Raw genomic sequence first — 14,597 nt, 5'->3', positions numbered from 1 at the left:
TTTTGTACAACTTGATATAAAAATCTGACAGTAATATTTAATGCTCCTTCAAACATAAAAGAGTCCTACATAAAACTTTGATAAAGTTGCGGCCCGCCGTTTGATTTGTGATTTTAATTATGGCCCCCGTCCTCATGTAAGTTGGAAACCCCTGGACTAGGTCATTAGGTCGACAAGCCATTTCGTCGACAGGATCGTTTCATGGACAGGGTCTTTTGGTCGACAGGGTTATTTTCGTCGGCGATTTTTAGACAAGGTTATTTCGTAGACAAAGTCATGCGTAATTTTGCAACTATTTTTATGATTTGTTACATCACGCGCTGTGCCCCTTGCACGTTTTCGTAATTTAGTATATTTGTATTGAGATTTTTTTAAACCTAGCCTGATGCAAAATCTTTATAGTATGTTGAAGTTTCCAGAAAAGAAGCATTTTATTTGAAAATTGCCTACTCCTTGTATTCACATCACGTTGCAAAAACGAAACCTTTATTACATTCGGTGTTCTAATTGTATTTCTACTCATTTAAGTTGCATTTTACACATTTTTTTTTTCTAGTCATATTTAAAACGTGTATTTCTAAGATTAATTTTAAATTTACATTACTGTAGATTAGCATCGTAAAAGCAATTGCAATAACTAATGTGGAAGAATTTTTGTGAAGTAAGTGAAGGAAGGGAGACAATAGTAAGGAAAAAAAAGACAGTACATAATGCATCAGTCAAATAATGAAACCACTTTGTCGATAGGTCATTTCAGTGACAAGGTCGTTTCGTTAACAGGCCATTTCGGCGGCAAAAATTCTCGGTCGATAAAAAGAAAATTATATTTATATAACGTAACCCCACAATGAATAATTCGCATTAATACACTTTAAAATCATGTCGAGAAGAAGAAAAAAAAAAGGAATAAACTTTTACCATGATAAAAATGGTGGTGATAACAAAGAATTTAGTTAGCTAGTAAAATTACTTCTTCTTTCATCACAAATTATATATTCCTATATTTACATATTTATTTTTGTCAAGCTCAGTTGATTTTTTTTTTTCATATGCAAGTAATCATTTATTTTGTTACTATTGAGATATTAGCAAAATTTTCTAACCTAAAATTTTAATAATTACATATTTTCTCTTTTAAAAAAAATATCGATAGATAAAGTGGGAAAAAAATTAAGATGAATGAGTGGCTATTATGAAGATTGGTGAGCGAAGTGAGCAAGGGGCGGAACTTCCTCATATTATAAAAATCTTTAAAAAATGCATGTTGAGAAAAATTAAATGAAAATGTAACTTGGAAAACATATTGACAAATATTATTTATGAAAAAATTTGTCATAGCCCTCTTCATCCCTCTTTGACAGCTATGCTGCAGAGCAGGGTCGGATTAAGCTTACGCGGGGCCCTAGGTCATTTAAATTTTTGGGGCCCTTAGATTAAATTTTTTTTTCTCGTATATTTTTTATTTATTCAAATATAAAAGTATTTATGTATCTTTTCATTTAAGAAAGCATATTTAAAATAAAATAAAAAAATAATAAATTAAATTTTACTTTATTTTATTAAATTAGAACCAAAAAATAATCATAACATTTTGAAAAATCATTGTTTTTCTTAATTTTTTAAAATTTATTTTCAAAAAATTCACTTTAAGGGGGTCCCTAATCATTGGGGGCCTCAGGACATGGCCTAGTCTGGTCTAATGGGTAATCCAGCCCTGCTGCAGAGGAGTTTCTAACACTTCCATACGAACTTCTGAGAAATTTAAAGGAAATATTATTTGATACAAAAAACTTGTTCTCGCATTTCCAGTTTATTTTGTTTCGTATTTAATTAATTATTTATAATGATTTACTGTTTAATAGTTTTATTTTATATATTTCATCGCCAAACATTTAAAAGTTTTTTTTTACCTAATAAAATAAACATAGTAAAAAAAATTAAAAAAAACTCAAAATGACTTCACATCATTGGTATGCGATGCAATAGAAATGATCGTACAAAAAAATGGTTCCATGAGTTCCAAATATGAGGAGAGGAAGAAACCTGTCTCATTGGTTTTAATGATTTAAACGTTTGGAGAAAAAAAGCAAATAATTCTAATGTAACAAATAAATTGACTTTTAAGTTTAGTATTGAGGAGAGTTGACCATATCCATCTGATTTTATTCTCATTACAATGTTTAATTAAAAATAAGTTTAGCAATTTTTTTTTTTTTTTACCCAAATATATAAAATGTTTTTCTTTTTGATTTGCAAGCGAATACATATTTATTTAAATTAATAAAGCTTGCGATAAGAGTATATATTTTAAAGATGTATTCATTTCAAAAATGCAAACGGAAATTAAAATGTTTTTAAACATCATGTTTGATAAGTGTTAGAAAAAAAAATGTTAATTTTTGTCACCAAAACGGAAAAAGTGGTATTTTAAATGTCGATAGAAGTTTATTGTGGAATTTTTCCCTTGCGGTTTTTATTATGTGTGAAAATTTTTAAAAATTTATTTTAACGTTTTTAATCTACAGAACAAAGTTGATTTTATTATATCTATATACATTTTAAATTTTAATTTTTTTTCCTACATTTCAGTTTTGAGTCTCCTGGCTTTTTCAGGCCGAAAATAATTAAAATTTTGATTGGCGATAAATTCTGCTTCTAGGTGTCAGAAAACGTTAGAAAATTGTGTTTTCATCCAGTACAGAAAACCAAACAAAAATTTGCTCACTTAAACTAGTCAAAAAGTGGTCAAAATCTTAATTGCAAGTTTTTTCTTTTCTTCCTTGTAGAGTAATAGTTATTAATTCTTACTTTTAAATTCCAGGTTTGATTTTTTGCTAGTTTTCATTTAAATAAAATTTGTCTAGTTTAAGTCCTGAAAATAATAAGGAATTAATTCATAATTTATTTACTACTATTATTATTTTGAAAATTCACTATCCATAGAAAAAAAATATTTTGTGAAGAGCAAGCACAAACATGCTTGCAACGTTATAATGATTTTAAGCCTGTGTTTCTAAACATTTTTGGTGCGATGAGTAGGACTTCAAATATTTTAGGAGCCTACAACTTCCGCTTCGGTAAATAACTAAACATCATATTTGCGTTCTTATAGTTCTTAGAAAACTCTAATAGTAGTAACGAAATTAAGACTAAGTTCGATTATTCAGTTGGAATGTTCGAATAAGCATATTCATTCGTCCTGTCCTGTTTTTTAAGTCGTCCTGTCCAGTTCCACCATAAAAATCTAATTTCTTTTCTTTTTTCTGCAATTTAACAATTTTGTATTTTGTCTTGTAACTACTTATAAAAATGTAACACATTTGTATAATAACGCATGACACTGACAACGAAATGTTCACATCGACGAAATGACCTTGTCGACGATATGATCCTGGCAATGAAATGGCCTGTCGACGAAATAACCTAGTCGATGAAATGGCCTGTCGACGAAATGACCTAGTCGATGAAATGGCCTGTCGATGAAGTGGTTATCCATTAAATGAACTCCAGACCAAATTTTAAAAATCCCAATATACTTAATAAGAGCCGTGATGGCCCAGTAGGATAGAGCTTTTGTCTTTTAATAAGGTGAACCAGGTTCGAATCCCAACGATGGCTGGTCGATACGAATTCTGTATCTGGCTTGCACCGAGCACAGTGCTTACATAAAATATCCTCAGTGGTGGACAGATCATAGGTTAGAGTCCTTTGCCGTCAGGCTAACCGAGGGAGTTTTCTAGGTTTTTCTCTTCATGAAACGCAAATGCGAGTTAGTTCCATCAAAAAGTTCTCCACGGAGGCAAATTCCTCTCAATAATTGATCCAGGAGTCCTCTTGTCTTCTGGATTGAGTTCAAAATTACAAAGCTACGAAGTTGAACATTGGTAATCGTAAACCCAAAATTGGATTGGCTGTTTAACGACGGTTATGAAATAAAATATATTTAATATAACATTATTACGTTATGTGAAGTTCGAATTTTAGTTATCATTTTTGACGCTCTTTTTGTGTGACGATTTTAATGCAAATCCAATAACATTTTTTGGTAGTGGTAATCCGATCGTGTTTTCGGTAGTTATTGCTACGTATTTCCACGTAATTTCTAAAAATCGTATTTTTTTTTTTTTTAATGCGTTTTACGTTTTTAAAGCTTTGAACGGTGTATTTAAATAAACTCGTTTCGGCGTGCTTTGTTTGGGCAAACTTAATCACAAATCGAATTACTTTAGATCCTTTTTTGCCAACCATTGGCAGCAGCGTGATTTTTAAAATTTCGATATTTTTAGCACGATATTATTACGAATTGCGAATTTCTGAATCACTCAGTTAGATAACCACTTTTTGACGTGGTCTATTTGTGCCGATTTTATCACAAATTCAAATTATTTTTGAATCGTCATTTTGGCAATTATTGCTACACATTTTAACGTGGTTTTGAAAATCCCGATATTTTTAATACGCTATTACGCTTGAATTTTGCATCTCGCATTTAATTACCTCAATTTTTGACGAGCTTATTTTGTGCTGATTTCATCGTAAACACAAAGTGATTTTAATCGTTTGTCGGCATTTATTACTACGCTTTTTCACGTGATTTAAAAAAAAAAGGTCTTGATATTTCTAATAATTTATTGTTACGACACGCGAGTTTTGAATCGCGCATTAAAATAATTACTTTTTGCTGTGCTCTAATTGTGCCAATTTTAACGTAAATATAAGAAGTTTTTCAAACGTTTATTTATTTATCTTTATTGTTTTTTTTTTTTTTTTTTTTGTAGTTATAGTTACATTTGTTCTTGTAATCCAGATTATCCTGATATTTTAATAAAAATTCTGAATTTAGAAAAAAAATATTTAAATTTATGATGAAATCGGTCAAATAAAGAAAGTTAAAGCGTTACGAATTAGATGCGCGATTTATAACTCACAAATCGTAATATCGTAATAAATATATCGGAATCTTAAAAACCACATGGAATTTGATAATTATTAATTTTAAAAAAAACAATCGAAACGTCACTTGGATTTATGATGAAATCAGCAAAGATTACTCAAATTCGCATATTGTAATATCGTATTAAAAATATTGGGTCTTTTAAAACCATGTGGAATTTTATAGCAATAACCAATGAAAAAGCGATCGTGAAAAAAATACAGATTTACAATAGAATCAGCACAAATTTAACGCAATAAAAAATTAAGACTCAAATGCTAAAATATTCGAATTTTTTTTTTATTTTTCCAAAAAAAATAATAATTCATTGCGTTTAGAAGCTCCCGGGCTGTACATCAACAGTCAGCAAATCGCAGGTTGAGCACCCCTATGTAAGATAAGTATTTTCTCAAATGTTCAAGATTAATTTCTTTTCAATTATTAATTCCTTACTAATCAATATTAAAATAATTTTAATTAAAATAATTTTAATTAAAATAAAATGAATGATTATAAACGTTCGAATGTCTCTTCATTTAAATTCGTCTCATATTATAATTTTAAAAAAATTTGTGTAAATCTATGATAGGATGTATTTTTAAATCTTGCAGGAGGGCACACCTAAGTCTATGTTATACCATTGTAATCATATGGAGGGGAAAAAAATATTTTTAAATAATTTTTCTTTTTTTAAAAAAAAGCAGTATTTTGTGAATTGAGATGAAATATTTCGTCATTTTTCTAAACGTTATCAAGTCATCATAAGAATAACATTCAGAGAAAGTATTGCTAATTGATGCATAATATTTGAAAATATACTATTGTATATAGTTAAAAAAATATATAAAATTTAAAAAATTTAGTTTGAGCCTATTTTAAATTAATGCTTGCAAATAAATTTTTTAAGAACATTTGAACAAATGTTTAACTACGTTAAACTTGGGCTCAACAGCAAGAATCGACCTAATTGTTAAATTTATATAAATTTATATAAAAACACATCACCAATTTGTATATCAGTTTTGCATAGCAACCTATCTTTTTTTATACTAATTAATTTTTAATGTTAATTATTTTTTTAATTGTAAACAAAATAAAATATGTACTTATTCAGAAATTTTTGCTAGCTTCCACTTCTAGAAATTTAATTATTCTTAAGAGTATAGCAGTATGTGAGAGCATTAACTATATAACTCTATATAAGAACTAGAATAATGCTTATGATAAAGTTTGTCTGAATTATTTCGATGGTCCAACCAACTTTTTTAGCGGAACAACATACCATACGCAAACGTTTTCAATATTTTCTCTCCTTCTACTACAAACTTAAATAGTTGCAAGTATTTACTGAACCAGATAGAAGAATACTAGCTCAATAAATCAAATTTTAAAAGGTAAAGTATAGTTAGTCTATGGCAGGGATGGCGAACCAATGGCACGCGTGCCATTTATGGCACCCGACACAGTATTTTGGGCACGCCACTGATCACATTTGTTATTACACTATGAATTGTTATTTCTCAAATGCTATTACACTATGAAGCATATGTAACTATTAAATTAAAATTCACAAAAAACACGCAAAATAATTAACAATTATTAATGAAAAAAATTAACAATTAATGCTAAAAAAGCAATTAATAACCATAAAAAACAAGCTAACAATAAATAACTAGCAAAAAAAATAAACAGTCCTGCTGAAACTAACATCTTACAACCTAATATAAGTTATTTGTAATCTCATCTGCAACAACGGAAGTCATACTGATGTTACTTAAAGTTGAATTACGCGTATAACTGAGACATTGCAAAATAATTTTTTTTCAATGTAATTAAAGAGTTTTGAGTTGATAGTATTCAGTATTATTATTTTCCCAATAATCACGAAAGCGAAATTATTTGACGGCACGTCTATGACCTCATTAAACAATTTTTTTGGAAAAAATGGCACGTTGGTGTATAAAGGTTCGCCACCCCTGGTCTATGGTAACAGCCAGGGCTGGCAAGTTTTTGACACATGACGGTTTTTACCGGTTTATACCATGGTTTTTACCGTCATGTCAAAAACCCCTCTGTCAAAATCGTCAAAAACTGTCAAAAAACTCATAGTTTTGGTAAAACTGTATTTTTATTTGAGTTTAACTGCTTATAATTTAAAATTAATTCATTTTTGGGCAATAAAATTAGAAAAAAAGTTGTGACAAGGATATTTAAGAACAGATTCTTGCATTTTCCCAACATGATTACATCAAAACATACTATTTGAAGTAAAATATTAGGATACTAAACAAAATTTTCAACATTTCCAAGCATCATTTTGTTTGGCATATTACATTACTGAAGAATGTCAAGTCATTCTTGACTTAGAGTTTGTTAGTAGTTACAAGTTTAGAAAGTTTTGCTTAGCTTATTTCTAATATTTAAGAAATGCCAAAATTTAAACTCTTCTTTTTAGTTCTTGAATTTATTAATAGTTCCAAGCTTTTTTGTTTGTTTATTTCTAACAATGAAGAAGTGCAAAATTTTGAATCCTTTGCAAATCAAGATTTACTACATTCATTTATAAAGACAATTATGTGAAAATAATATATTGTCCGCTATATGCCATAAATGAAAGAAAACAGTAGGTTTTTGACGGTTTTTACCGGTAAAAACACGGTTTTTACCACTGTCATGTCAAAAACCAGTTTTTGACGGCAAAAACCCAACCCTGGTAACAGCTCTCCCCGCCTCAAAGCCTGAGGCCGTCTGCTGGTATGGAAACAATAATAGCACATTTCAGGGAGAGCGGCTTCTCTTCACTCTAGGTTTAACACAATAGACCGAAGAAAAAGATTCCATTTCTCTCTCCGATCCGAACCAAAACCTGTCCTAAACAGAGACCCCACACCCCTACTTGAAATAGTTATGCCTCGTTTCCATAGTCACCGCCACAGATTCTGACGAATGACTAGGGGAGTTCTTACTTTAGACAAACTATACTTCTATCTACTTTAGTAAATAAAATTTTAGAAGGTAAAGTAGCAGAATTTAAAAATTACTTGCTGTTATTACAACTTACTGAAATAAAAATGGCACACTTTGAAGGTGCCATGTGATTCTTTCTTAGTATATGTATTACTAGTGATTCAACTTGTTAATAGAGAAAATAAACAAAAATATTTAATAGCATTTAAATAATTGAGCTTGACCTTGAGGTTCCACCTACTGCATTTCCCCTTATTTTTTTCTAATTGCGTCAGGCTTTCCGTGTTCTTAAGTTTACTTTTTATTTTCCAACATACAATTTACTATTTCTAAATCCGATTAATCATTCCTTTTGCCACAATTAACATATTAGCATATTATTCTTACATATAAAATTATAATAACTATTCTTTTGCGGAAATTATCAATTTTTTGAAAGTGAAAAAATTATGAATGAGAAACCATCATGATAGATTAACAAGCAAGCAATGGAGACTCCTAGTATAATCATAAATAATAACAAAACAATTAGAAATAATAAAATGTCAGCTTACTTTTAAGTCATTTTGATAAAAATATTTCAACCTTTTAATCAGACTGAAATGCATGTAATTATCTATAGCGTCATACAAAATCAAGCTATGAATACAATTAAGTTTAATACATTAATACCAGGGCCGGATTAAGCACACGCAGGACCCTAGGCCATTCAGATTTTTGGGGCCCTTAGATTAAATTTTTTCCTCATATATTTTTTTATTTTTTCAAATATAAAAGTATTTATATATCTTTTCATTTAAGAAAGCACATTTAAAATTAAAATAAATAATAATAAATTAAATTTACTTTATTTTATTGAATTAGAACTAAAAAATAGTCATAACATTTTGAAAAAAATTTGAAAAATCATTGTTTTTCTTAATTTTTTAAAATTTATTTTCAAAAAATCCATTTTAAGGGGGCCCCTAATCATTGGGGGTCCCAGGCCATGGCCTAGTCTGGCCTAATGGGTAATCCAGACCTGATTAATACCTACCTAATATATTTTCGTTTTTACATCTTTTTTTTTTTTTTTAATATGTCATTGTTTACTCACAAAATTATTGTTAGAATTTATTTTATCTTACCTTTGTTCTTACAATTTTATCTTTGTTGGATTTAAGTATTTAATTAATATTTTAGTTAAAATTAGCCAATTAAGTTTCTGCAATAATTGATATTTTAACTATAATATATTAAAGTACTTAAAGAATAAATTATTAAAGTATTAAGAAATTTAAAAAAATATTTGTTGAATTATTGCTTAATATCAGTAACTTAAAAGTATGAATAAATTTTAATTCAAATTATAAAAGAATGATATTTTAAAACATTTCTTGTATTATCTAAACAAATGTCATTGTGCGCTTTGTTATAAAGTTTAATGCTTCCCCCACCCTATGCTACGCACATGCCTATGTCTACAAGTGTCTGCAGTAGAATAGTTTTTATAATTAGTTTCGAATACAAAATTTTTGGATTAACACAAAATAATAACACACATTAACAATCTAAATTTGTCAAATAAAATATTTTTCAGTTATTTAGTTGTGTAGAAACTACTACCGGCAAATATAAATTAAAAATATTCATAAGAAAAGTTTATCAAACAGGGGTCAGAACTAACAAGCTTCAAGAAATGAAACTACTGTAATCACTACTTCGTTTCGTAGTTCGTAATATAATGTGCAACTGAATGAAAAATGCAGTCTAATGAGTAGTGCAATATAAAAAAAAAAAACAAATAGATTGTAAAATATTCTTGCAACTACTTTTAACTTTAGCATTGTAAAGAAACTGGTTTAAAATTTAGTTTGTGCAAATCTTATGTCTTATGTGTCCATCGAGAAATGCAATGATGACGACAATGTAATATACAAAGTTGATTTTCTTTAGTTGAACCAACTTTAGTTTTAAAACTTATTGAAAATAACAAATATTTGAAAATTTTCTAGTATTTCATGAAATGAATATCAGCCATCAAGAAAGCTTTAAAAGTTGAAAGAGAATCATATGATAATAATTAGAATTATATCTGTAAAATATAAATTAGGATTTTATTACTTTTAATCATTTTTTCCTTCTTTATAAATTTTTTTTCTTTATTTTTTTTTCTTTTAACTGGAATGAAGAGTGGATCCTTAAACTGAAATCTACTTAACTACTATTAGGAAATAGTAGTTAAGTAGTGACAACATTTTGAAAATAATTTTGAAAAAAAATCATTGTAGTTCCAGTTAACTACATTTCTAAAAGTAGTTAGAGTTAACAACAACAAAAAATCTAAGTTCTACGACCAATGCTACTAAATAATAATTCATACTTATAATATTGTTGAAATCCTGAAGAAAAAAAAAGCGCATGCTGTATTGTTGTTTACCGAAAACGAAAAGTTAAATATCTAAATCGCTTAGGACATTTTTATCCACAATACAATTGTTTTGGCGTGCTGACAGCTGTGTTTTAAGCAGAGGGTATAAACAAAAATATTCGTTTTATACAACTGACCCTATAAAGGTCATTAAAAAGTATTAATCAAAAAGCATCTTACTTTAGGACACACAGAAGTAGATAAATGAACCATCCTAGTGGAAGGTGAAACGTATAAATGCAAACATTTATTACCTAATAGATTAATGCTTATTGAACTAAATCTAGTTAACGACTTAACCACCATGCTGTCTAACCATACACTAAATGCACCGCGATCCAAAACCGTGAAAAGTTCTCTTAGCTTGTCGTCTGCTCGAATAAACAGTGTTGTTGCCACTTATATTTTTTTGAGGAAAAAAAAACAATTCTGCTAATTGCATCATAAAAAAAAGAGACGTTGCATAACTGTCGCTGCTCATTCGCTCGAATACGCCATCTAGGAAGAAAACCGTTTCCATGGCATGACCCTTCTCTATCTTCTTCTTCTTAGTTGTATAGAAATGTGCTAAGATACTTTTCCTTTTCTTAATATTATTCATGTATAATTCCCCCAAATATTTTTTAACATTTCCATGACGCTTTCCTTTTGAACTATGTTCAATATAGTTTTCAGTTACAAATAGTCTCCTAACTTAAAAAGTTTTTATTTATTTGAAAATCAAGGCAGAAACTAACATACGTCTTGCTATGATTCTCCTAACGCTAATGGAGAAAGGATGTGAAGTTCTGCCAGAGGTAAAAAGTTCTGCTCTACGCCCTCTGCAGCCCATTTCGATTGCCTTATTAACTAATTTCTTCATCGTTGGCATTGTTACCGCCTATTCATTGTTCATGTTTCATGTTCATCATTCATTGTTCTAGATTTGGCTACTAGGACTTATTTTTGGCATTTTTTTCATTATTTCTCGAGTTATAAAATGTCTATCGTATTTTCCTACCATTCGACATTTACGCTAAAAAGAGCAAAGTAATTAGTAGTAGCAGGGTAGATAGGGCAGTTTTTTCAATATTAGCGGCAAGGGAGAGGGATACGCTTGAGTTCTCAAATTCCATTGTCTTGATTGTTTATTAAATATCATGACTTCACAGTTAAATAGCTCCAAAACTAACAAATGACAGTGTTATATTTAAACGGCACTTAAATAGTGTTAGACGTATTGTTCCTCATAATTCAACTGCCAATAATTCTGTCTACACAAAATTACTTGGTGCAATAAAAAAAATTATTAGCTTTGACATAAAATAACTCAAAAACAATTGTTCTCCAACTCAAATTATATTTAGGCTATGTCTCTTGCTCACTATCAATCTCTGATTATCGGACTGCTGGTTGCTTTCTTTTTTTATCGCTTCATGTGCTCATTTCATCTATCCGAAAATTGTAATAATATACATATTTGTTGCAAAAAATCAAAACGAAATTTAAATTAAATTACATATATTTCGAAATTAAAAATGGAAATTCACATAAAAAAAGAGGTATTTTGATTTCGCCGCCTATTATTTATTGCTTTAATTTTAAGAAATTATTAATTGTGGCATGAAAGAAAATAAAATTGAAAATAAATTAATTCAGAACAAAAAAAAATTAAATTTGAAAGCCAAATAGGAAAGTGTCATATAGTAAAAATTAAATTTACGATTTTTAACTTTTACTGTAAAGTTAATACATTTGCATTGACAAATTTAATCTAAAGAAGAATTTTAAATAACCTATGTATGTATAAAAAAGAAAAAGGAAGGAGGGAAATGCTCTTAGTCCCTATCGAGTCCCCTAATTAAAATAATTTCATTTTATTTTCATGGAGAGAAAAAAATACGACTTTGTTATCTTTCGGAATTGCATAGATAAACACCAACATTTTAAGATTCAAGGACTCCAAAACTAACTCGAAATTATAAGAAATATCTGTAGTTTCTTTTTCCTTTTTTAAATTTTAGTCATAAGATTACGTACAGGAAAATATTATAGCTTTAACTGCTATTAGTTTTTCCTTCACAACGAAAAATCATTAGTTTCGAAGCTAACTTCAAAATTTAAGCAAAGTGAGATGCTTTAAATCGTTACAAGGTCGGGAAAGCCTGGTTGGTTGAACATTCGACCCATGTCTAAGAAAGAGGTCATAAGTTTGATCCCAGCCAGTCGGAGACTCCCCGTGTAATAAATTGTGACTGATTTACGCTAATTCTGTAGGCACACAAAGTCCTTCATGACCCCATAACAAATCATACCTATGAGGGTACGGAATTGGAGATTGATCGTTCTCTAGTTCCGACCAAAATTACGATCTGTGGATGAATAAGTGGACGTATGAATTGGCCCAACCCATAAACGGGTTGTGACGCGTGTGTGTCTGAATAAGACGTTTTTTTGACCGTAAGTGGAGCCATTGATAAACAAGAAACGCAACAAATTCACTTGATTTTACCAAACATGCTTTCTGGTATTGGCAAGCGGCATTTGAAGTAACATCTTTTCAAACATTTGAGTAAAAAAAATCCTTATTTCCCTGCTAATAATGTTAGGCTATACTAAATTCCGCTGCAGCATCAACAACCATTTTGATACCCGAGTGCTCTTTAATGGTCTTCGTCTCATGAAATGTTGTAAATTTCATATCGTTAAAAATTATTCTTTTATGGTTTTAGTATTTTGAACTTTTTTTTTAATTTTAACAAATTGTATTTTTGGGACAAATGAAATTCATTCTCAAAAATTAATTTTCAAATTATAAATTTTTTCGTTGTCAGAATTTCCTGCATTTCTGCTATGCATTTTCAGAAAACCGTTGATTTTGAGAAAATTTCCTTATACTAACAAACTATACAAAAAATTTAGTATATAAAATTCTTTTGAATTTTCCATGTAGTTTTATGTAGGTTTTGAACTAAAAGCTAAGAACTAATTGTGAATTTGTTAATTTTATCAAGCTTTAAGTAGGAATATTTAGAGTTTTACTTTAAAATTTTATATTAAACAATATATTTCGTTTTATTCCAATGCCTCTTTTGTAATTTTCATAAGTTTTAAGTTCAAAACATAGATAATCACATTATTGGTCCCATCAACTAAAATGTGTCTTATTGTGCAGAATGTGCAGCAAATTCCAGATTATGATGTGACAGATTTACCCATAAACAAATTTTCTCTGATGCTACACAGTTAATCATTACAAAAAAAATTATTTCAGTTATAGATAAATTTTTAATGCAATAATTAAATTCATTGGGTGATAAATAACTCTTTAGCCTTATATTGCTTACATTATTTTGACCGATTTTTATGATAAAATATTTCTTTGTAAATAAAAACTAACTTCATGCTTATTCTGCACACAAAATTAACTTAAAATCTCAACAATTTGAAAGAAAAAGCATTGTTAACTGAAGAAAATCTACTTAATAAGAAAAACCTTTTGTTCAATATGAAGAGCTTTTATCATTGTACTTTTCATTTTACAATTCCAAATCTCTACAGAATTTTTTATTTATAAATTATGAATTATTTGTAAAAATTTAAATCTTTATATAAAAATTGCTGTCAAAAAATTCAAATTTCATAAATTTGCTCTGCAAAATTATACGATCTAATATTTTTAGACTATTTATACTTTATATTCTGTAATGATTGAATTAATTTTATTCATAAAATTATGGAATGGAAAGCATAAATTTACTGTTTATATTAGATCATTAATTTAGTAAAATAAAGTTTGTGAAGAATTAAGATATCTCTTGAATATCCAGGTAATGTATGCAAATCATATCTATTAGAAGTTCCTTAGATATCAATGTTACTTGCTTTATATCTCATAGATATCCGTGAAAAGTCATATATATCTGTCAGACGTTTCTTGGATCTACAGCAGACATCAATATTCAAATATCTACTAGACATCATACAGATGCGACCCCTGGATTTCAGTTGGATATTTAGGCATCTTAGAAAAGTCTGCTGGATCTGGAAATATCCAGTTCTTTTTTTTTTTTTTTTTTATCTCAGAGATTTCTCAAAGATGTGTTGACCGTGTGGGAGTATTTCAGCATTGAAAGTTGCTGTTACAAGAGAGTTGCAGTTACTATGATGGCGGCACATCACTATTTTATCTAAGTATTCAGAGCTTTATTCAAACTGACACATGTTTTCAAGCCTAAAGTGGTGCCTTTTTCCCTACCGTGTAAACCTGGCTTTTCGTAGAACACGTCATCTGTTAAATCTTGGCGA

At 28.9% G+C, this 14,597-nt stretch overlaps 1 protein-coding gene across 1 annotated transcript in view; it reads right to left on the bottom strand.

Annotated features, from left to right (window-relative positions):
• Nucleotides 1-10,713, bottom strand: part of qless (decaprenyl diphosphate synthase subunit 1 qless) — a 34,770-nt gene extending 24,057 nt beyond the window's left edge. Inside the window, exon 1 of the mRNA XM_087161793.1 lies at nucleotides 10,491-10,713. Within this exon, the coding sequence (XP_087017919.1) occupies nucleotides 10,491-10,616 (126 nt within the window). The 5' untranslated portion in view covers nucleotides 10,617-10,713. The remainder of the gene's footprint in view (nucleotides 1-10,490) is intronic.
• Nucleotides 10,714-14,597: the final 3,884 nt, after the last annotated feature.

The sequence above is a fragment of the Parasteatoda tepidariorum genome, chromosome 4 (genome assembly GCF_982258835.1).
Source record: "Parasteatoda tepidariorum strain Cologne lab strain chromosome 4, Ptep-v5.0, whole genome shotgun sequence".
Taxonomy (NCBI): domain Eukaryota; kingdom Metazoa; phylum Arthropoda; class Arachnida; order Araneae; family Theridiidae; genus Parasteatoda; species Parasteatoda tepidariorum.
This window is presented reverse-complemented; position numbering and strand designations above follow the sequence as displayed.